Below are 23403 nucleotides of genomic sequence, written 5' to 3' on the forward strand. Positions count from 1 at the left end.
GAAAAGAGTCTTGACTCCTTTATGTTTCTAGGAAGACCGATTTAGTTTATCTGCAAATAAATATATATTCTATGGTTGGGTGATATGACTAACTTAATATCATAGTCTTTGTAATCGCAATTACGAACGATGATCTAAATTTCAATCTTTTTCTCAGTTTTGAAATGCCTTCTAGTATAGAGCCAGACTTAAAACAGCCTATTAATGTCTCCCTTTGAACCATTAGAACATGATATTTTATCAATATTTTTTTCTTATGGCACAAACTAATCATGTTAACGATAGCTCATGTTGCATCCTTCACAATACATTGCACTAGTAAGACTCATACAAAGTAATTTGTCCAGTCCAAGCCATCTAGTTGGCTCCATCACTCAATTGGTTGTGAATGCCTCTCAAGTTCGATCAAAACCTAAAATCGTTGGACCCTTAATATATCCTACATTTGCTACAGGCTTGTTGCAACGTCAAATCTTCGAGTGATTTTAGAATGACGTGATGAGCTGTGGTATAAATATCAAGTGGAATGTGCATTATACACAAAAACTTACAAGGTTTAAAGGTTTACTTTGCAGAATTTTCCTCAAAAATGTGTAGACCTATATAAAAATAATCCCTCTGAATCAATTACCAGAAGTGTGTCTGTATCTGCAGAGAGCCTGCCTTCTACCTGTATTTTATAGTTTTCTTAGTATTTTGTCGAGTACTTTGTCTTCCTTTTATTTTCAAGAAAATAAAACACCGAAACTAGACTGGTTTAATAAAATGTCTGAAATTAGTTCTTCTAGAACCACAGCCAGTTAAACTTGCCGTTTCTCTTACCGGCAAAACGCCTTCACCATTTCCTGTGCTGGCAAATAGTTTCCATGACAGCCTAGGGAAATGCACCACTATAAATGTAAGTTCTACTGTTTTTGCTGTATTTTAATGAAATTTGCTCAGTGTGAGGGCGTGTGCTCACCAGTGTTTTGTGAACTGTAATTGTATGTGGCTTTCTGTTGAACCGTGAGAGACACTGTAGGATGTACCTGGTTCACTTTTGGATGGATTGGATTGTGTTGACAGTCCTCAGCCTATGCCTGCCTGTGTGGAGTGGTGAGTATAAACACACTTATGCTGTTGTGATGCTGACTTTTTCACAACTATCAAGGAACAAAAGGTGTATATAAAACATACTATTATGTGACCATTTTGCTGGATTTCGTAGGTTCTCACAATTAAAACTCTAACCTTCGTCTAAAGTTGAAGGAGCCACAGCCTGATTAACACTGAATGATGTAATTTCTAATGATATTTCATAAATAATGTAGCAACTGAGATTTCACTATGAATTTTATTATTGATGTTCCTGGGAATGGAACCTGACAAGCACTGCAGTTCTCTGGCTAGTTGTAACAGACCAGAATGTTGAATGCTGTGAAACTTTTTTTCACTAACAAGGAGGCTTGATAATGGATTACAATTTGAAATTCAATAATTATCTGTACATTATGGTTAAAAAATCCAATATTTTGAGGCATCACTTGTTTGGTGTCTTGGATAGGAGGATGTTTCAGTCAGTTGTCAGTTGTTGTTTTTTTCTCTCTGTGTTCAGTGGAAAATCTAGTTTGAACAAGGTTGCTTGGCCTCTTAAGTGGTTTTAACCTACATTAAGGAATCACGTGCTGTTGTTCAGTCTTGGGATTGTTTGTGAACTTTGCAGTTGTGAGGACAGGACTTCTGCAGAGCTGATGTGGGCAGTAAAACCACACTGTTTTGTTATTTAATGTCTCCATGATTTAAACTCAGAGGAAATGACTTGTGGGTGTGCAGTGTTTCAGGTCACCTGGATCTGAGTAATGAAAAGTTATATAACAGGTGACTGAATTAATTACATCTGCCGTAATTGTTAGTGTAATGTACTTACATATTCAATTTACAACATAATTGATTACGTTTTCGAGTACCAAATCAACAGTCAATAAAATTTTCCATGGCGCACCTGTGCGTGTTAACTTCAAAGGTAGCTGTGACATTTGCATGCTGCTTTGAAGACAGCAGCAGATGATAACTTTGTTCTATCTGTTCAGGTCTAAAGAAAAAATAAAACATGCAACACAAATGCCCATTCATAACTGTTTTCAACCAACCTTTTTTTCTGCCAGCTGCTAAGGTGACCCAACCCTATAAAGTGGTGAGCACCAATGGTACAGCACAAGTCCAGTGCTTTATCCAATCCCATCCCCCCTACAACCAGATGCAACCCCTCAATGACCAGAGATTGTCATATGCCAATCATGGCCTCGAGGAGCTCCGTGTGACTCTGCTAAAAGGCCTTCATGGCACCCAGGAAGTCTGCTCCTCCATCCTTAACCTCAGGGAGCAGAGAGACGCGGCTGTGGAGAAAGAAGGAGAGGTAAGTTTGTGGATCGATGGATGTAAAACTACTTTGCTGTCAGACAGCCTTTTCTGACAAGAAATTGAAGTTGTTATAAAGATTTATTTTTTGAATGTGTTTAGCAAAATGTATGGAAACGTCCTTCAGATCTAGATATATTTTGTAATGACAAAGTAGCAACTAGGCCTGTAGGTGGTGCCAAAGTTCACACTGTCCAGCAGGAAAAGCTAGAGTAAATGTGCTCAGTAGGTCTGCCGATCTCATTTTAAGAATTGAAACATTATTTTTGTACTTCATCCTACCCATGGAGGAGGGCATGTATATACATATATATAAATGTCATTATTCACATTAACAAGACTATTTGCTAACTGCTTGAATCAATCAAACTCTAATGTGTGTTTTAGGTGCAGTGCTCTGCTCAAGTGAGAGGAGGCGCTGTGGAGGTGACGGTATCTGGACTGAAAGCGACAGACACAGACATGTATCGCTGTGACATAGAGGTCTTCTACCCACCACCATACCTACGGCTCACTGGCAACGGCTCACTCATTCTGGTCTTAGGTGAGACACTGATGTGCTTATTTACCCACTGAGCTCACGGTTCACACATCTTTATGTATTTCTAACTTTATTCTAATCCATTTCATTTGTTCACAGACAGCTCTGATTGTGCTGTGAAGGGGGCTCACAAACACTCTGTAGACCTGAGTGATGAAGAAGAGGATGATGTGGGCAATGAGAAGATTGCATCAGTCAATGTTCCTGTGGTTGTACTGGTCATACTGGTCCTGTTTGCTCTCCTGATAATTTTCTCTTTCCAGGTAAGAACATCAGTGTATTACCTTTATTCATATGATTTTAATGATACTTATTACTATTACTATACTATTATTACTAATAGTAGTAGTTGGTAGTAGTAACCGAGAAGTTAAATAGACCTGAAACACTCCACCTGTCTGCTCTTAGATCCCTGCAGACACATATCAAAAGGAACACATTCATATAACTCCCAAATATCTTAACTTTAATATAATTGACTGTATATGATCAATCTGTGCTCTCACCTTGAAAGAAATATCCAAAAAAGCACTGTGCAGGTCTATATTTTTGCAAATAAGCAATGTCAGAAATAAACAAACCATAAAGATCCTCTTCTGATTACTGCATTAAAAGTTATATGTTTCTGTTTGCAGACTCTCCAGTATAAACAAGGGAAGAGGGAGATCATCAGAACAGTGTCTGGTGCACTTCACAAAGTGGACGCTGCTGCATTTCCATGTGAGAACTTTGCATGAAAACCATACAGCTGCATCTCACCCTCTTCTGAATAGTCACCTTGGGGCCATCATGTCCAATGCAGCCTTGTATCTACCTAGTAGCATTACAATAGAACAGATTTCAAATGGAGGGTTAGGCAAACACAGAGTCATTATTGGCTCTTAAAGAGACATCTCTGTTTTGACTGAGGCTTTTTCTTACCACAGCTATAGAAAAATCAAAGTGACATTTGAGTGTCTGTGCATATTTTACTTATTAAGTATGAAAAAGTAATGTTTACGTTGTTGTAAACACAAAACTCTGAAGCTTTTCATTTGACTTTTGTATGGTCAATGCTGTACCTGCTGAGTACCTGGAGCAAAGTTACTTATTTGATTAAAAACTGGGTCACTTGAAGTTTAACTTCATTAAATGCTCCAGCTAAGAAAATGCAATGCTTTGAAATATTATGCTAAATGGCTACAGACGTACTAATAAGTAATGAATATTTGTATATTTTGTTGCCATTGCAATGTTTAGCAAATATTCATGTTGAATATTTCTGTAAAATAAAGTTTCTCAACTTTAAATTGTACTTCTTTTTTAAAAAATAAATGCATTTGCTTGTGTGGGGATTAATCATACAGATTGAAACTGAATCTACATTGTGTTGTGCTGTTGTGACACTTGTGTATTCACCTTTTTTCAAATTGGTCAAGTGTACACAGAACAATGCAACAACATAAAGACATACAGTATGGAGTGCTTGAAAGTTGATTCTGGTAGCTAAAGAAAAGATCTAAGGGTTTAACTGTGGATCTGAATTTATGGGTTCACAATGAGAACCGTTTCACTGACAGAGTGGGCCCTGCTATGTATATGATAATCTCAGAAAAAGAATAAAGGAACCACTAGTCTGGATCTCATTCACAAGTTGAATTAAAAGACTTTGAACTTGTTTTTCTTTCACAATCACACAAAAATGTTGCTTTTGACATAAGCTTTTACGTCAAAAGTGACATGACGCGACATCACGACAATAAGCTTATGTCCCCTCAGGTTTTAGGGGTGTATTAGTTCTGAAACTGAGACTGAATGCAAGATAGAAATGTCCACAGTCTGGACTTGTGGTTCCGTCTTCCGTGACGCTAACTCAGACCTTGCTCAATCAATTTCCAGGGCAATCGGGGATTTCATGGCATTGAATGTGTGCATTTGCTCTGACTGCATTTGCTGCCTACAGTAAGGCTAAACTGCCGAAACACTGAATATCCATTGCATTAACAGAGATGTACAACAGCACTACATTACCAACAACTGGGCAACTGTGAGCCCAATTATCCAGACACTGGCTATGAAAGTGACATTTTTCAGGAATACTACAGAGAGCTGTAGTAGAGTGGAAAATGTACAGAACAATGATATTGCTATTTGACAGACCGGATATCACAGCTTTTAAACAGAATGGGAAAGGCAGAATGGTCAGTTTTTTCATTGTAGTACTGTAGCAGTGCTACAGGAAAAATATGAGATGAACTAGTTTCACTCACAGAAGCTCACTCAGTCCCCAAGAGGTGGAAATCAGGCCACAACATGCTTGAGATTTACCTGTAACAGCATCCTGCTGTTCTCTCAGCCTGATGAAGCCTGGTACTCTGCCTGGTGATGATGCAAACAGATGCAGCAGTGGAGGTTGTGGTTCAGGCTCTCTTCTGAAAACGGTGGCAACTGTGTTGAGCAACGAAAGACACAATGTTGGCATTCGTGAAGCAGAGTGACTCAGATCGAGCAGTTGCGAAAGATATCAAATCTGCGACTGATGTCAAGAGTTACCTCGACTCTAACTCGACACTTTGTCTCTTTGTTTCTTCATGTGAGCACTGCACTTGCCACACATTTTAAATATCTACTTTTCCTGGTTGAGACCTGTAGTTGCAAGACCTTCAACAGTCTGACTGAGGATATTCTGGATGACTCATTTAGTCAAATTGGCTAAACGCTGCCTTGGAGTGCCAGGAATATCTGTCCCCAGTGAGACGGTTTTCTCTACTGCAGGGGACACTGATACAGCACAAAGAGCCAGCCTCTCACCATGAGAACCTGGGCTTCATAGTGTGGTCTGAAGAAGCACTTCAGCAAATACTTGTGGTCATTGTAGTTTATTTATTTATTTATGTGTGGACTGGTCTTCAGCAAAATGCATTCATTTTATTTATTTGATTGTTTATTTATGTGTGTTCATGCAACTGACATTTGAAGTTGAAGTTATTTTATAACGTTAGTCTTTCTGCGTATGTAGTGTGATACTATTACTGTTATATTCCAAATAGCTTACAGATCATGGAAGGTTCTTTGCAATAGTTTTGTAGAGTTGATTTGGTTTTCCTGATTTTTATAGGTGCTATAAAACTACACCTTTACATGGTTAGTTGAAGGCATATAATAAACCACAAGTACACATATATGGTTTCGGAATATCACTAAGTGTAGTGATGAAAGCCTTGTGAAAGTTCTCAGCAGAGGGTTCATCAAGGACACGACTTTCAAGAAAATTTCTAGAAAATTCCACACTGTTTATAAAATCCATAGTTAATGAGGAACCAGAGGGGTGTGGAAGTTAAATTATAGTGTTATTAATTCTGGTGCTAATGTTCCTTCTCTGTTACTGCCATGTGCCTTTTTATATCTGGTTGAGGAGGCCTACAGCTCTGCTTAAATCTTCTCTAGGGCAAGTATGTAATGGAGGAAGACCTTCTATTTATCTACATATTTTTTTTGTAACTGTTTTTGCACACTTTTTTCTTTTTGCACTCTTTTTCAGTTCTTGTGAACTGCCACGACAAGTAAATTTCCCCACTGCAGGATCAATAAAGTTCATCTTATCATCTTATCTTATCTTATCTTATCTTACATGGTTGTTGTTGTATCTTATGACCTCTGTAGAAGGTTCTGGAATTAGCCTTTTCTTGACCCCACTTGAAAAGTTGCCACCTCTTAGTTGTTAGTTGCCAGAGAATTTTAAAAAACAGTGTGTTTGTCTTTTTCCTTTTGAGGTTTCTACTGATTTCTTTTTCTTGTGGTGCATCTCCTACTGTAAAACATTTTTTCTTCAACCATTCTGGAGATTAAAACAAGAAGTAAAGTGAATGGACCATTTGTCACAAACCATGAATGCCTCGTCCACACAAACATTTTTTGCCACAGTGCTTTATGGCATGTTATCAGTACCTTGTTTGTTTCAGTCCACATTTTGAGATTATGAAATGTAGAACAAAGCTGAGCCTGCTAGTTTGGTTTTACATTATCACTTCTGAGAAAAGTCCCAAAATGTAATCCAGTTTACATTGGTTTATTCCAGTTTACATACAGAGTTTACAGCCAATCAAAGCCAAAGCCCAGAGAGATAGATAGAAATATGTACACACCACTGACACATACAGACAGGCAACGTCTCCACTTCCTCCACTATGCAGAAATGAAGCCAAGATATCTCTGATACGAGTGCTGCCATCTTGTGCCGGTGACGATGTTTTGCCGAGCATACATCAGAGAGATAAGAACCTAAAATGACATAAACCATTTAGGGGAAAAATTCATAAAATATTTGACATGTACTTTGAGATTTAAATTGGCCCATGTCCCTTCTGCTCACATGGAAGGCGAGGAGTGTTTCAACTCTACTGGAGTCAGATAGCATGTAAACCATCTTTATTTTATACATAATGGTAGAGACAAATAAATTATAAACCAACGAAAACAGAGAAGTTTTCGCTGATTTTTTTTTCATCGTCAGCTGTTTCAAGAGAATAGTAGCAAAGTAAGTTCGAGCACTCTCACCACATCTTACTTCTTATTCTCTGTACAGTTAGAAAACCATCACATGATGCATAGAATGCTGACGTTTATTTTGTGTGGCACAGGGTGGCAGTGAACTGATTTAAGTGTGGAGTCATATGTTTGACTTTGTGAGGCCTGCTGTGTTCTGTAATGAGCTGAAGCCTTTCTGTTGTTTGTCTGGGCAGTATAGCGAAGAGCATTGCAGTAGTCTGTAACCTGTTTTAGATCAAAGTGCGAACCGCTTTCTCAGAATCAGCTTGTAGCTCTGATATGAGATATGAACAGTTTGACTTCTGATGTACTTTCTCAGTTGATAAAACTTGCCCTACTTGTTAGTGACGTGCCTTTCATGTTTCTGTCGTGCTGGCTGAATTCCTGCCGCAGTGACTCTCTGTATGAACGAATATCCTGTTTTTGTGTTTTTTTTTTTTTTTTTGTTTTTTTTTACTTTACACAAGTATATCAGTCTTAAGGTTAGGTTGTCTTCAGCCACACTCAAAGAAGAAGGAATGAGAAGATGGCCATCGAAAATCAATTTAACATGAGGTTAATGCATCAGAGAAGAAAAAGAAGACAAAGGTGACATGAAGAGCTGCAGAGAGTTCAAATCTTGTTCCGCCTCCCGAGAACTGTACAATAACAGTGTGAATTGTGAGTGTGAATGTTGGATTTTCAGAGAGTTACAAACATGGCTGAACACAGCTCATCGCCTCTGATTTCAAAAAGGTGTGAAAGTGTGGGTATTTCCAAAGCTTTTTGGCTATGCGACAAGCACTTCTGAAGACACATACAGACAACTTCATCATTCATCTGTTCAAACATTATAGTAGGGTGCCCAGCCCATATAATGAGGCTGTCTGTCCTCTGCAGTGGGCACAGGTTCAACCCCTGCCTATGGCTCATTTGCTGCCTGTCATCCTCTCTCTCTCTCTCTCTCTCTCTCTCTCTGTCTGCCCCTCTTCCTGTCATATCTTCAGCTGTTTGCATCATGTCAGAGCATGTGTAAAAAATATATGAATTATTTAAAAAAAGCCTCAGGGACTGAAACCCATCCATCTACCCATTTTCTATACCGCTTATCCATCAAGATCGCAGGGGGCTGGAGCCTATCCCAGAGAGGCAGGGTACACCCTGGACTGGTGGCCAGTCATTCGCAGGGCTGACACACCAAGACAACTATACACACACACTCACACCTATGAGCAATGTGGAATAGCCATTTACTCTAATGTGCATGTTTTTGGGATCGTGGGAGGAAACCAGTGTACCTGGAGAAAACTCATGCAGGCACAGGGAGAACATGCAAACTCCACATGGAAGGGCCCAGACCTACAATTAAAAACTGGAACCCTCTTGCTGTGAGGTGACAGTGCTAACTACTGCACCATGGTGCCGCCCTAACTGGAACCCCTGATACTATTTTCACTTCAACAGATTTAAAGACGGAAACAGAGGCTCATATATTCTTTGAGTAGGAACAAAACCAATGAAGAACAGTGCTTTACTATTATAAAGTTATTATTATTTTTTCTTTCTTTATTTTGAGGATATATGTTTTTTGTAGGATATCTATGATGATTTGCAATTGCATTCATAATTTAGTGGCAAATTTTATTCAGTTAGGTCAATATATATTGGGACATGTATGAGTTTTTGGTATTTGGACTCTGCACACAACATTGAATTTGAAACGAAACACTCTAGATGTGGCCATACCTGGCCATGAGACTGCTCGTCAGCCATTTGTTATTTATGAGCCACGAAAAATGAGGGTGGGTGTATGAAAATGGCTGTAATTCCTAAATAGTTAATGCCGCGCCTTGGTCAAACCCCTTGAATTAAAGCTGAAAATCTTCACCTTGCTAACATCTTGAGTGTTTCATTTCAAATTCAATGTGTTGGTGTACAGAGGCCAAAAACTTATGCCTGTCCCAATATATATGTACCTAACTGTAAATCCAGCTGCTGACCAGAGTGCTGCCTCTCATGCATAGCATTGACCTACCAGCTGCTAATCAGGGACAACTTAGACTTTAGTGCCTTGGCCAAACACACCGCACCATGAGCATCACCAAGACATTATTCATCATTAGTTATCCCCTTTAGCACTGCTGAAGGTGTTTAGGTTAATGCAAACCTTGACAGAAACATACAGGATTAAAACAAAATGATTTTTGCTCTAACATTGTCCTCGAAACATCTGGCCTCAGATGGATCAGTCTAGTGCAGACACACTCACACACACAGAAGCACAAACTTGAGAAACAGGATGTGAATTCTGCTGACTCCACTTGTACTTGATCAAATTAGATTAGATTCAACTTTATTGTCATTACACTCATTACAGGTGCACAGCAACAAAATACAGTTTAGCATCTAACCAGAATTACAAAAAGCAACAAGTGCAGATAATAAATAAATTAATAGTACTAATATAGTATAGCATGTACATGGTATATTATGTGATTCATTTACACTGATTTACAGATTTGGTACTATGAACATGTTATACAGATGGATATATGCATTAAATGTAGTAGACTATAGGCACGAACTATGGACGTAATTTACAAGAGGAAATGTACAGATGATAAGTCATTCTGTACAAAAATACAGGTGAAATCATTCAATGAGTTCATTTTCTCAGTAAGAAACTCGATAAAGACGGTGGACAGACTCATACGATCATACTATAGACAGCAGTGGCTGAGTTAAGAAAATGTTCTCCTTGTCCCACTTACAGCGCTAATAATCACAATAATCCCTGGCTCTTTGTCAACCGGTTGCTGGAGTTTCTCATGCTTTATTTGAGTATTTCCATGTTAAGCTATAACTGTTCTATAAGTATATAGTTCACATACTTGCACTCCACTACTCTTCTGAGACATGCCATACTTTTTACTTCTCTTTATATTAATTTAAAGCAATAATGACTAGTTATTTTGAGAATAAGATTTTTAAAAACCTATAATCAGTATATACTGTATAAAAATATGGTCTAATGGTATGCAGTCAATCAATAAATCATATACAAAATATATGTACACAGATCCCTTCCACACATGTTTTAAAACACACAAGTATGCTCTGTTTGGAATAATTTGTGTCAAATTTGGTTTTCTTCATAGTTCAATTTCAAACTTTATAAATGTTTAAAATTAGATCTACTCCTTCGCCATCACTGAAAAATTTGAAATCTATGAATAAGTAATAAGTATGAATACATTTTACAGCAAGATATCTCCCACTTCAATGAAAGCTTAATTGTCAGCGTATTGCACTGGATGTTTCAGGTTTCCGCATCACACTGAGTAAGCTGCATATTGGACCACAGTTACGCACACGTCTTAAGCTAAGATTGAAGGTGAGCACAAAGAAAATTTCTTCCTTCAGCAGCTCAATGTGAAAATAGCCCTCTGGTATCACACTATGCACAGACATCATTCTGTACATTGAAGCTCCAGATGATGGACCAATAAGCCAAATCCATTTGTGTTTGGAGTGGGAATTTCATATTAGTTCCATCCATTCAAAACTGCATTTGTAACAATAATCCAGTAATATTGTAAATATTTATTATATTTATGTTTTGCTCAAAACAAGGTCTATGGGAGCCATTCTGCCTGTATAATCCGTACTTTTAATTTTCGTATTTTTGACTATTTTCATACTAGTTGAGTGGTTTACATCGTATTGTTACTTCTACTGAAGTCATGATTTCACCAACAGTGTGTCATTTTCCTTGTTATCACAACGCATTTCTTACTTTCTTGTGTGTTATTTAACACTTTCCATATTGTGCAATTTTATCCTTAAATGTCATAGAGAAAAAAATGTCAGCTGACAAATGTCAGAGTTCAGTAAGTCAGCGTGTGGAGGAGGCTGGGGAGGTGGATTGGTCAAACAAGAGCAAGAGACCAATTTTTGTGTCCTGTGTGAAACCAAAAGACAGTTTTGACTGATTTTAACTTGGGTCAATATGACTCAGTTAACTTATTTATCTTATGTTACGTATGTAATATAAGTAAACATATTTTAACCCAAACCACAATTTTTTCATAAAGTTAACCAAGAAGTTTTTCCAATTTGGGTGCTTTGACCACTAGACAGTCAATTCCATTCATTCACACAGTGTTAGATTGTAGGAGGGAGTCCTGTTTTGTATGGAAATGCAGTTGCTGTGTGTTCACTGGCAATGTTTTGTATAACTTATGAAGTGCTAAATTTATGGACAAATAAATTGTAAATTAGAGGTTAAAAGTCCTGCACTGTAAGTGCAGTGTCCATACCAAATTTAGGCCATAAAATCACTTTGGTTGAGAGAAAGATTTTGATTAAATGATAATCAGGTGAATGCATGATGTCTTATTTCCCAATTCAATTTTCAGTTCAAATCAGTTGGGCCCTGAGATGACCGTACTTGTTGCCACACAGTTGATTCAAATGTTGTTAAACCTCCTGCACTTGCCCTTGTTTTAATTTACCCTTAATAATCCATTATTTACTTTGACCGTGTGTCGTATTGTATGTACATTTGCATAACATTTACATCAGCAGCATCAACAGTCAGATCTGGGCACAAGATTGCTGAAGCAAAACTGTGCAATACAGGAAGTGACCTATCAGACTGTACCAAGTGACTGCCACATTATGGGGGGACTAGGACTTCCAGTTTTGAGATTTATTTTTTATTTTATTTATTTATTTATTTATTTTGGGTGCTTTGGTTTTCTTTCGTTGTTCCAGTATTCATACCAACTCACTGTTTTGTTTTATTTGTAACTTGGGCAGTATTTCTTTTGTTTCAAAAATGGTCTTAACAGCCATTATATTTTTCCCCTTTGTAGTCAGTTAATTAGGTCAGGTGTGTTGTGTGTTGTTTATCTGTGTTTTGTGTGTTTATGTTCACACATGCTGCTTATTTTGTAAAGTGTTTCTTTCATTTTTATGTGAATAAAACTACTTTTTGAAAGTTCACCTGTGGTCTCATCCTTCTCATCCTTGCCAGGCAGGTCCCTGACAAGTTAGATATAACCAGTTTTTCTGAAGTGGGTTTAGAGACTGTATGATAAACCAGCCATTCTGTTAAACCACTGATGAACCTCAGAGTGCCTTCTAAAAGTTCAGCAATACTGTAGAAGGTGTTGCCAAATGGTTAGATTAATATCATTATTATTATTTTTACATACACCTAGTAATTTTTAAATCTAAACTGTCTTAACAATTCACATGAATAAAACTGTCAAATTAAAATGCATAATTTCAAGAAGAAGTTCTATTGGAATATCACTACACTGGTCACCATATAATGAGATAAAGATAAAGATGCAGTGCCACAAAATGGATCAGTTTTTGAAAGGACCAGAAACCAGAGTGACTATCACACCGTCAAAGGAAATGAACAAACTTGAAAGAAACTTTGAATATTGCTCTGCAATGTCAGCTTTTCACCCAACACACCACAACTTCACCACATTATTTTCCAGACGCCAACCCAAGTAACTGAGGCTAACCAGAATATGACAGCTCATACGGGCATAACACATACTTACAGGCCAGTTTGTTGTTTTTCTCATCTTCTCAGAAGGAAGCTCAGAGGAAGGCCTGAAGTTACAAAACAGAACCCTTACAATGTATAGCACTATCATGTCCCAAGTCATAAACTCTAGTTCCCATCATTGTTTTTTATCCTCAGAAATACTGCTTCAGATAAGGAAAAACTATCCCCCAAATAACTCTAACCCTAAACTATATGGATTACAAATGTGGGAAACCTCAGGAAGAGCAAGAGAGGACAGATTCCTCTCACTGACTGGACAGACCTGAATGCATTAGTTGTCAGATGTACAGAATAGATCAACATAAAAATTATAGCATGGAGATAAACTCCATAGGAAGTAAGAAAAGTTTTTCGCTGAAAAATAACCACAACAAAACTGACTTATGCTTCAGTTGCTACAAGGGTATACTGTGAGGGGAAAAAATATGTTGTCAGTACTGACATGTTCAGTATCAAAATTTTGTGACTTGGCAAGTATTCTCATTATATTAATAGAAAACAATTTGTATTTTCTAGTTTAGTAGTATGTAAACAATAAAACGATATAAACTACAGTATCTATCTATCTATCCATTTATAAGAAAGACAAAGAAATAGACAAAGAAAAACTGCCAATTTTCTCAGAACCTGGACCTATTACAATGTTAGCTTCAAAAATTTCACCTTCTATTGATCATTTAACTGACCACTGTCAACTTAAGACTTGACAGTGTTTTATTTATTTATTTGGCCTTTTGGTCTATGAATGTACTAGAATATAATAGTGGCATCATATTTGACAGTTTGACAGTCAGCATTCATGGTACGGGGGATTGCAGGACCCTGGGATTTCACATACTTTATCAAACTATTGGAACTATTTTAGGATTTTATGATAAAGTTGTGCCCCTAACACGTCAATTCTCAAATTTTCCATAGAGTTAAACAAAATTATAATATTTCCTGTTGTACAGGAAGTGGTTTGATTTACATTTCTTTTTGTCTAGTAAAAGAGAAAAACTCAATTGCATGACGAATGTTCACAACAGGAAAATGTTACACCCACAGAAACTAGAGAAACGACAGCACAGTTGATCACCGGAGAGTACACAGGCGTGACAACCATCACAGAAGAACAGAATTAGGTTAGATCAGCAACCCCAAATGTTCCTCTTCCTGTTTAGCCAAGAGCTCAGCAACAAAATGAGCTGTTCCAGATTGTGATGGTGGTTAACATTGCTGGCAGTAATCTCTTTTCATCACAGTGCCAGAAGGAGCAGAAACGCTGAGATGACAGCTTCCAGCTTCAACTTCATCGTCTTAACAATTCATCTGAGCTTCATCCTACACTCAAGCCATGGTAGGACTCTCCATTTTACCAACTACTGACTTTAGTAATTTGCACAGATATTTTATATATGTATTTATTGTATGATATGATAACAATATGACCAATAATAATAATTCAGCTAATGATTCAATGAGACTAATCTGATTAGCCACTGGTTTGCATACACTGAACTGAACTGAGCTGAACTGCTTGCATATTTGTTGTCAGAGAATTTCAAGTGAAGTCAGCTGCAAGTATAAAGTACAAATCAGTATTTTAAAAGAAGAGGATCATGAAGTGCAGACTGAAAACATTTTACCAGTTAATTTCACTTCTTAAATGACATCTGGAATAATAATAAAAATCATTTAGTTTTTTTTTTTTTAAATATACTGTATATCTACCTGAATCCTTTTCATTCCTCAGGTTTTGAGGTGATGCAGCCACAGCATCGGACTGTAAACTCAGATGGATCAGCATCGATCAGCTGTGAACACACTGCAAACATCACCTCTGTCGAAGATGTTCAGCTTAGCGCCATAGCACCGTATGTATCTAAGAGTGTCTAAGTATCTAAGAATACTACATTACAAAGTAAAAGTCCATAATTACATAATTAACTATAAGTATTACTAGCCAAATGTGCTTTGAACATCCAGTATATTGTGTATAATGTACAATGATTCTTTTCACAGTGTTGTATCATTATAAAATATTATTTTAATATAATATTATGAATGTTCCTTTTAATTTACCTAATACATGAAAGTTAGATAAAAAATGTAACTGAGAGCATTTTAATGTTGTGGTTCATCAATTTTCAGCCAATTTCAGATAGAACTGGATATAACTGTATAACACTGCATATAAATTAATCTAATGAGTTAAGTACAACTATGTCAAAATCTTACAGATTTTTAGTAAATGTACTTAGTTACCATCTTCCAATGGGTATCAATCTTCTTATCTAAATCTTGGCAAAGTGAATAAGTGCTCTATCAAAAACACTGAATTATTCCTATAATTTATCAGCTAACAATTAACATCAACATCACAGACTGGAGACATGGTGATGGAAGAGACCTTGTCCAATACGTCTTTGTTTATTCTCAGAACAGGGAGACGAACTATACTCTGTCAAAAGGGGATGGAGAACTGTAAGAACATTATCATGCATCAAGAGAACCTCAACAAGTTCCTCTTCATTATACTCAATATTGGGCCAGAAGCCATGGACATGAAATACGAGTGTGAGTTCACTGTGAAAAAAGATGATCTAGATTACACCACGACAGGAGCACCAACCATACTGTTGCCAGGTAAGTTTGACATTTTGGAATATTTGTAGTGCCTTTCTAAATACTAACCAATGAAGAAATCAGGTGAATCTCCCTCTCTCCTTGTCTCTCTCTCTCTCTCTCTCTCTCTCTCTCTCTCTCTCTCTCTCTCTCAACCCAACCGGTCAAGGCAGATGGCCGCCCATCTTGAGCCGGGGTCTGCTCTGAGGTTTCTGCCTTCTAAAAGGCAGTTTTTCCTCGCCACTGTCGCCAAGTGCTTGCTCAAGGGGGAATGTTGGGTTCTCTATTTACAATTTAATTAAAGAGTTTGGTCTAGACCTGCTCTAATTGGAAAGGGTCATGAGATAACTTTTGTTGTGAATTGGTGCTATATAAATAAACAGAATTGAATTGAAACTGAATCTCCTTTCATATTCTCTACATTCTTTTAAATATCACTGTGATTTACCTTTTTATTTGTAATTACTCAATAGAATATTTATTTGTATTTTTTTAATGTTTGCTCCCTGTATGAAATTCAGAACTCTCGTAGTTCATTGTTAATGTTTTGAAATTTAACAGGGAGCTGTGTTTGTGCTCAGTGTAAAAGCTTTGTCAAGCACATCGATATTGTAATTGTGTATAAAGGTAGTACAAACATGAAACGGTCTGACAATGTTTTTATTAGGTCAAAAGGAAGGAGTCAGCGCATTTTCTCCATGTCCTCCTTCTCCTTCTGTTCCTCCTCCTCAGCCTCAGGATCAGCTAAGATGGATTATAATTGGTCTGCTGGCTCTGATGCTCATCTACAGCTGCATCATCACCTCCTTTTACATCAGACTACGGGTGATTATATGTCTTACTCAAACTTAGTAGTGGAATGTATCTGTCACCCAAAATTTCTGATAAATTGAAGGGTGAAACTAAAAAAAAAATCTCCTATGCCTTACGGTAAACTCTTTTAAATGCTCTGAGATTAGCTGGAAAATGCATTGTCACAAAGCTGAAAACAGGGCTGTGAAAGCTGACAAAATTAGAAGTACATGGTTCTCACAGGACAGCCACAAGACAAACATAGAAAATGATCCAGTGCTTTAGATTAACCTATCCAATAGTACATAAAGTACTCAAAATGAGCACTACCACAAGATGCACGTTTATGCGTCAGTAATATTAATCGAAAAACGTCATCTCACTCATATGTTTGTCTGGATGTCTCTGTGTAATTCTCTCATCCTTAAAGCATTACTAAGAATACAGTAAAACACAAGAAGTGCCTGAAAAATTCATGCCTGCACTTCAGGAATCTTGGACAGTGTTGATGATGATGCTGTGCAGCACAAGAAAATCATACACCTGACCCAAACCAAGACACATAGTTGATAGTTGTCTCTAATGTAGACTTCACAAGCTTTTAAAACTAAATCGTCAAAGCAAAATGGGCTGAGTCACTCCCTAGCCTTTTCACTGAGCACCTCCAGCATTTCACTGTTGCTCAGTGCTCTTTCCAGATGTCTCTGCACACACAGATGGACAGCACACCACTCACACTTGTTTACAGTGGCTGTTGTTGGAGACCTTAGGTACCTTCAGTCCATTAAATAACAGTGTCCTGCAGAGGCTATCACAACAGTGGTGGCTGATATAAAGGGGAGCATAGCAGTCACACTGCACATTGCGCATATTACATATTATAAATATGATCTACTACTTTGAAAGAAATATGTTAAACAATGCCAAGGCAATAACTTATGCACTAAGATAGAGGCATTCAAACACAAACAAATCTCAAAACAGTGGCTGCAGTTTATCAATATCATTATCAATTAGGCTTCATCAGAGCCTAATCTTGAAAGAAAGGGCCATTAATGAGCTCAAGTAAATAAATAAAAATAAAAGCTTTGACCAGAGCCAGTGTTAGGAAAGTAGTAGTTAGGAAGTAAAGTAAATAGTTTCTTTCCTTTTAAGGCCCCAAAACTGTTTGTAGGCATCACACCACATTTTTCGTGGTTTCGTGGTTTCGTGGTAGTTTTTCTCCCCAACACTGACCATAACAAATATAACTAGTACCCTTTTCTGCTACTGACTCATTTAGTTTTAGAAACCTTCTATGAACCTGTCTGCACATATGGTACAAGACCTGCACTGGTTGTCTGTAACATTGCATTGGAAATAATTCCTTCTCAGCAGTGCTGTGGGCTTATTGACCTATATATGAGCAAGAAAAGAAAACACTAAAAAATGTGCCCTGTCTGTGTGTTTCAGGTCAGCAGCAACGATCCTGAGAACTCCACCTATGTAGTAATGAGGAAAGCTCCTCTGCAAAGATATCCTCCTGACATTTACTGTGGCTAGTTGATTCACATTTCCTCTCTACTAGCCTCACGATGAATGCAATGAGAGGGAAACCATGGACATCCCAGGAGGAAACTAGCAACCCCAATGATGCTGCTTTATTTATGAAACTGGCATCATAGTCTCGATCATTTCTTCTAAATGACTTTCTAATTCATGTCTCTTTTTCTACATGAGGGGAAGCATTACTGAAGATAAACAGCAGAGTGAGACAAAGACTGTCTAAAGGCTGACTACTGTGCTGTCTGTCAGGGTGCATCTGCTAAGCTCTGCTTTTACAATTGAATGCAATAAGCCATCATAATATTATCCATTATATATTATACTGTATACATGAATATGTACACTTAATTGTTAATCTTAACCTTTTTCAGTCAAGCATCAAACTTATCTATATAATACTTACACAATAGATTTTATGTATAACCTGTTCAGCCTGAATCTTTAACACTGGAACTTCACTAAAATTTGTCTGATTCATGCTGGGACCGAGCTAACTGTTAGCTCAAAGCAGCTCCCCATGTGCTTTGCTGACCTTGCAACACTGAGAATAATACATACAATAACAACAGGATAACACCAGGAAAACAGAGAATCTGAGGATATCCCTTACATTTTTACTATAAGTGACAATTCAACTCAGTTTTGTTGATTTCCACTGTGAATTTAATGTATTTTATTTTAAAATTTACATTTAGAATTTCTTTTTTCTTTGGTCACCTTACTGTTTATGCTCTATACTCACATTACACTGTTATTGCTGTTATTATTTTTGTTTTTTGTTTTTTTAATTTTATCATACATTTTTACTGGCCACTGCAGGAAGCGGTCTGATCTCTGGTCTCTGTCCAGTCCCTAGAAACCACCTTGAGCTTTACTCGATGCAATGGAAGCAATTCTTGAACATAGTAATGCATCTCACTCATTCCTCAGCGGATGGGCCTCATCCTCGATTGGAGGTTCTTCAGTGTGGAAAGAAAGCTGAGACCTGCACAGTGTGAGTCTGGCCCAAAGTGATTCTGCTGCTTAAATAATATAGCAGGCACAAGAAAGGAGGATAATAAATAAATGCATACATACCTGAAATGAGGATGGCCTCTCCAACCTTGCCTATTGCTGCTGGTCAGCAACAGGAAGTGAGATGGCATCACATGTATCAACTAGTTTGTCTGATTTGTTTTGATGAATATTCTGTTTAAGTCACCTTTCATTTTATCAATAAAAAGAAAAAGGACAACCCTATCCACATTTATCCTTCCTAACTAAAAACTAAAAATGTTAAATATGTAGACATGACAGCCGTTCATCCGAAATTATGCATGTTTGAGGCCCACAACAAGAACACATGCATGTTTAACCACATTTCCACATTGTCTTAAAATACAGGTATGAGTAAGAGCATCAAACATGATTGAAGGACAGCTGAAGGTTGTATTTTAGATGTAACGCTGACAATCGACAACAATAGGAGACATTGGCAGTCTTATAGATATTAAAATATACTGTAAAGATACAAGACAATGTCACCTACCATTTATTGATTTGAGAATTTTAAACTTTTCAGTACACGACTTTAGTCACCTTTGCCTCACAGGAAGAAGGTACAGCAGTAGTATTTAAAGAATAACACAAAATTTAGATTTAGATTTATATAGGAGGCAAAATAGCATACACACACAAATAACATCTTTTTAAAAATTACATTTTAAGGATTAAAGAAGTTTAACATCTGCTGATCAACCACTCTCTGCAGCAGGATTTAGTCCAGATACATGTAAACACATAGGCAGACAACTTTTCTCATTGTGATTTTGTGAAACAACGATCAACAACAAAAGCAGTACGTAAGTAGTGCCTGACAGCATATTAATTGGTGACATTGCAAAGGTGTTAGTGAAGGTGTGGAGCTGCCTGAGGTGAAATGAAAGGGCATCTTGCCATTTTATGGGATTAGAATCCTGCCATAATCTGAAACCGAAAGAAAACATTTTGAAACCTTGAAAGTCAGTATTTTAATATTTAAAACCTGAAATAAAGTTTTGCAAGTCTGAAAATAAGTTTTGAAACCTTGAAAAGCATTTTGAGTCTGAAGAGTTTGAATGTCTGCAAGCATAATTTTGCATTTGAATTTTTATTTTTCATAAGTGCAACATGCATATTACACGCATGAGTTTCAGCTTCACATTTTCCGAGATTCAAACCTCTTGTTGCACCCTTGCTGTTTTTAAGTATACATTTTCTGAGTTTCAAATATGGCATTGTTGTCCCACCACATTGGTTTGCAAAATACTTTTGAAACCTTGTAATATTAGATCTGAAAACTTCTGTGTGCATGTTTGCAATAAAAGTTTTGAAACATTGAAACTTGAGTTTTGAAATGTTAAAATCTTCTGCAAACATCATTTTGTATGTGAGCTCTGGGTGCAACACTGGTTTTTGTTTTTGCAAAGTTTCAAACCTCCCATTAACAACAAACTGTGCTATTTTCACCCTCACGTTTTCAGAGTTTCAAATGTGTCACTGTTCTCCCACTCCATTAGGTTTGCAATAAAAGTGCTGAATGGTGTAAACCTGAGGCTTTTCGGAGTTTCATCCACACCGCTGCGAGGCTGCGATCACGTGATCACGTGATCACAGTGACACATTTGAAACTCTGAAAATGTGAGGGTGAAAACAGCATTCTTTGTTGTTAATGGGAGGTTTGAAACTCTGCAAAAACAAAAACCAGTGTTTTTCACTAGAGAAATAGATCTGGTTGACCTGCTAGCAGTAATTTGTCGGCCTAGGTGGCACTATGGCTATGACTGAATATGACATGTAAATGTCCACAGGTTGGGAGTCTTATCAAATGTTTTCAGAAGATTAGACGGTATATTTGAGATACAGTAACTTTCGGTTTCATGGCAAAACATGGAAATTCAGTGCCTCACTAAGGACAGGCCATTCATTGAAAACTTTCAAGCTTAATCTCTATGGTTAAGGTCTTTCATACGCACTACAATTAAATTGGAGGTGGATTGGATTACCAGCTGCAAGAAAGCTTAGTTGGTGCTTGGGCCCTAATGACATTCACAAATAGAGACCTCTTAAGACTGTTAATGTCAAGCTGGGGCTCGGAGCAGGACTCAGATGCAGAGATTCAAGTTACAAGATCAGCCTTTATTATTGAAGTCTGAGACAATACCTCTTGGCAGAGTGAAGAAACAAAGAGGCTATGTAAATTACCTGGCGTGAGTTCTTCTCTAGAAGAGAACCCACGGCTACGAAACATTAACAAAAGTAACGAAGAAACGAAAACAGGCTATAAGAATTTACGGAACAGAAAACGCTCCCAAAGGAGGAATAATACTTCTATCTATGAACCAAAAATCGAAAACTCACTAAACAAAAGATCAACAATAAAAAAATCACTCTTAAGGAGAAAAAAATCTAAGTCTAAACCTAACTAGTAACTAAGCTGAGCTATGAAAAGGTGCAACAAAAGATCACTCTAAACAGAGGATTGAACAAAGAGCATCTTGACAAGATTCTGTGGCTATGACGAGATTTGCTGACGTGATCATAGTGGGAAACGCAGACTTTTTGAACACATGAGGGTAATGGCAAACAGATGGAAACAATCAGGTAATCGGGAAGACAATCAGACTGGAGACATGAGGAAGGGCAAGTGACCTGAAACGAGAGGAGAGTTACACTTCAAAATAAAACAGGAAATGACGAGACAAAAACCCAAAACAAGACAATACCTCACCGCTGTGTGACAGTTAAGATTGAGCATGATCACCTCCTAGGAAAGTAGGGAAGGTATACCAAGTTTGAGCACTAGCACTTTTTCATACATTGAGTTATTTATAATCTTTTTCTATGCAGATTAAAAATGAAGACTTTTGAATTTTGACTTACTGTTTACGACAAAGCAACACTTCATGCATTTACAGGGGTAAGCACACAAACTATTTATTGCTTGGGAATATAAGAATAGGTTAAGATTATTTCCAGTTGGGTATAAGGGGCCGGGGTAAGCAAGGAGAGTTACCAGCAGTGGCAAGGAAAAACTTCCTTTTAAAAGGCAGAAACCTCGGAACAGACCCTGGCTCATTGTGGGCGGCCATCTGCCTAGACCGGTTGGGTTGTGTGTGAGAGAGAGTGGGAGGAGGGGAGAGATAGAGATGCATAGCAATAGCGATAATGACAGAGTATTGGAAATATAAAAAAAACAATATTAGCAATGATGCTAGTAGTTATGATGATAGTAGTTAGCATGTGTGTGTGTGATTGTCTGTCTTTGTGTGTCAGCCCTGCGATTGACTGGCGACCAGTCCAGGATGTACTCCGCCTCTTTCCCATAGTCAGCTGGGATAGGCTCCAGTCCCCCCGCGACCCTGACGGGTAAGTGGTATAGAAAATGGATGGATGGATGGAATGATGATAGTAATAGTAGTAGCAATATTAGTAATAATAACAATGTAGAAATATAGCAGGTGGCAATAACAGTTGTTGGTGTCAAGCAGGACCGCACCAGGATCCATGGCAACCTGGGGGACAAGAAAGCACAAAGACTCTGGGGAAGAAGTCAAGTTAGTGACATGCATTGATGGGTGGTGGAATGTATATGGAAAGAGAATTAGAGGAGGAGAGAGAAGCTCAGTGCATCATGGGAGATCCCCCAGCAGTCTAAGCCTATAGCAGCATAAATAGGGGCCAGCCTGGGCCAGTTCTAACTGTAAGCTTTACCAAAAAGGAAATTAAGTCCACTCTTGAACATACAGAGGGTCTCTGCCCCCCAGACTGAGACCGAAAGATGATTCCATAGGAAGGGAGCTTGATAACTAAAGGCTCTGGTTCCCAATCTACTTTTGGTGACTGTAAGAACCACAAGTTTGCGGGCAGCCGTGGCCTAGAGGTTGGAGAAGCGGCTTGCGATCGGAAGGTCACTGGTTTGATTCCAAAGGAAAAATTTGAGTGTGGTGGAGTGATAATGTCCCCACCCCCCATTAGCTGGCTGATGTGCCCTTGAGCAAGGCACTTAACCCCCAATATATGCTCCCTGGGCGCTTGATGCAGCCCACTGCTCCTGTCTGTTTCACTGCATGTTGCATGTTGCATGTGTGTGTGTTTCAATCAGTGATGGGTTAAATGCAGAGAAGTAATTTCCTAGGTTGGGATTAATAAAGAAACTTAAAAAAAATAAAATAAAGTAATGCTGCATCCTGGGAGCGCAGAATTCTAGTTGGATAATTATGAACACTTCGATGGAAGAAGATAGGATGGTGCCTGACGATTTTGGCTTTGTATGAGGAAAATTTTAAACTCTATTCTTAATTTTACAGGCAGCCAGTGTAGAGAAGCCAATAAGGAAGAAATATGATCTCTAATATGGGTTTTTATCAGTTCACGTGCAGCAGCATTCTGGATTAGTTGGAGAGTC

At 37.8% G+C, this 23403-nt stretch overlaps 2 protein-coding genes across 3 annotated transcripts; both read left to right on the forward strand.

Annotated features, from left to right (window-relative positions):
• The first annotated feature begins 956 nt into the window (after positions 1 to 956).
• cd28 (CD28 molecule) lies at positions 957 to 4549 on the forward strand. The gene is made up of 5 exons (XM_046405082.1): positions 957 to 1095; positions 2145 to 2395; positions 2785 to 2941; positions 3038 to 3201; positions 3574 to 4549. The coding sequence occupies exons 1-5, from the start codon at positions 1023 to 1025 to the stop codon at positions 3673 to 3675; spliced, it is 747 nt and encodes a 248-aa protein (XP_046261038.1). The 5' UTR covers positions 957 to 1022; the 3' UTR covers positions 3676 to 4549.
• Positions 4550 to 14107: 9558 nt separating this feature from the next.
• On the forward strand, positions 14108 to 19217 carry LOC124067476. 2 transcript variants are annotated; one of them, XM_046404846.1, is made up of 5 exons: positions 14108 to 14373; positions 14770 to 14890; positions 15457 to 15662; positions 16374 to 16466; positions 17886 to 19217. In XM_046404846.1, exons 1-5 carry the CDS (start codon positions 14304 to 14306, stop codon positions 17903 to 17905), a joined length of 510 nt encoding a protein of 169 aa, XP_046260802.1. In that variant the 5' UTR covers positions 14108 to 14303; the 3' UTR covers positions 17906 to 19217. The 2 variants fall into 2 exon arrangements, with proteins under 2 accessions (XP_046260802.1, XP_046260801.1); XM_046404845.1 differs by having other exon boundaries at positions 14110 to 14373; positions 16309 to 16466.
• The last annotated feature ends 4186 nt before the right edge of the window (positions 19218 to 23403 follow it).

Source organism: Scatophagus argus, chromosome 11 (assembly GCF_020382885.2).
Source record: "Scatophagus argus isolate fScaArg1 chromosome 11, fScaArg1.pri, whole genome shotgun sequence".
Lineage (NCBI taxonomy): Eukaryota > Metazoa > Chordata > Actinopteri > Scatophagidae > Scatophagus > Scatophagus argus.

Bases quoted from the DNA above. Each gene is read 5' to 3' on its own strand.
- LOC124067476 (XM_046404845.1), top strand. From the start codon at position 14,304: ATGACAGCTTCCAGCTTCAACTTCATCGTCTTAACAATTCATCTGAGC. The intron at 14,374-14,769 runs GTAGGACTCTCC...TTCATTCCTCAG, and splicing joins CATCCTACACTCAAGCCATG to GTTTTGAGGTGATGCAGCCA. The intron at 14,891-15,456 runs GTATGTATCTAA...GTTTATTCTCAG, and splicing joins CAGCTTAGCGCCATAGCACC to AACAGGGAGACGAACTATAC.
- cd28 (XM_046405082.1), top strand. From the start codon at position 1,023: ATGTACCTGGTTCACTTTTGGATGGATTGGATTGTGTTGACAGTCCTC. The intron at 2,942-3,037 runs GTGAGACACTGA...ATTTGTTCACAG, and splicing joins CTCACTCATTCTGGTCTTAG to ACAGCTCTGATTGTGCTGTG. The intron at 3,202-3,573 runs GTAAGAACATCA...TTCTGTTTGCAG, and splicing joins TGATAATTTTCTCTTTCCAG to ACTCTCCAGTATAAACAAGG.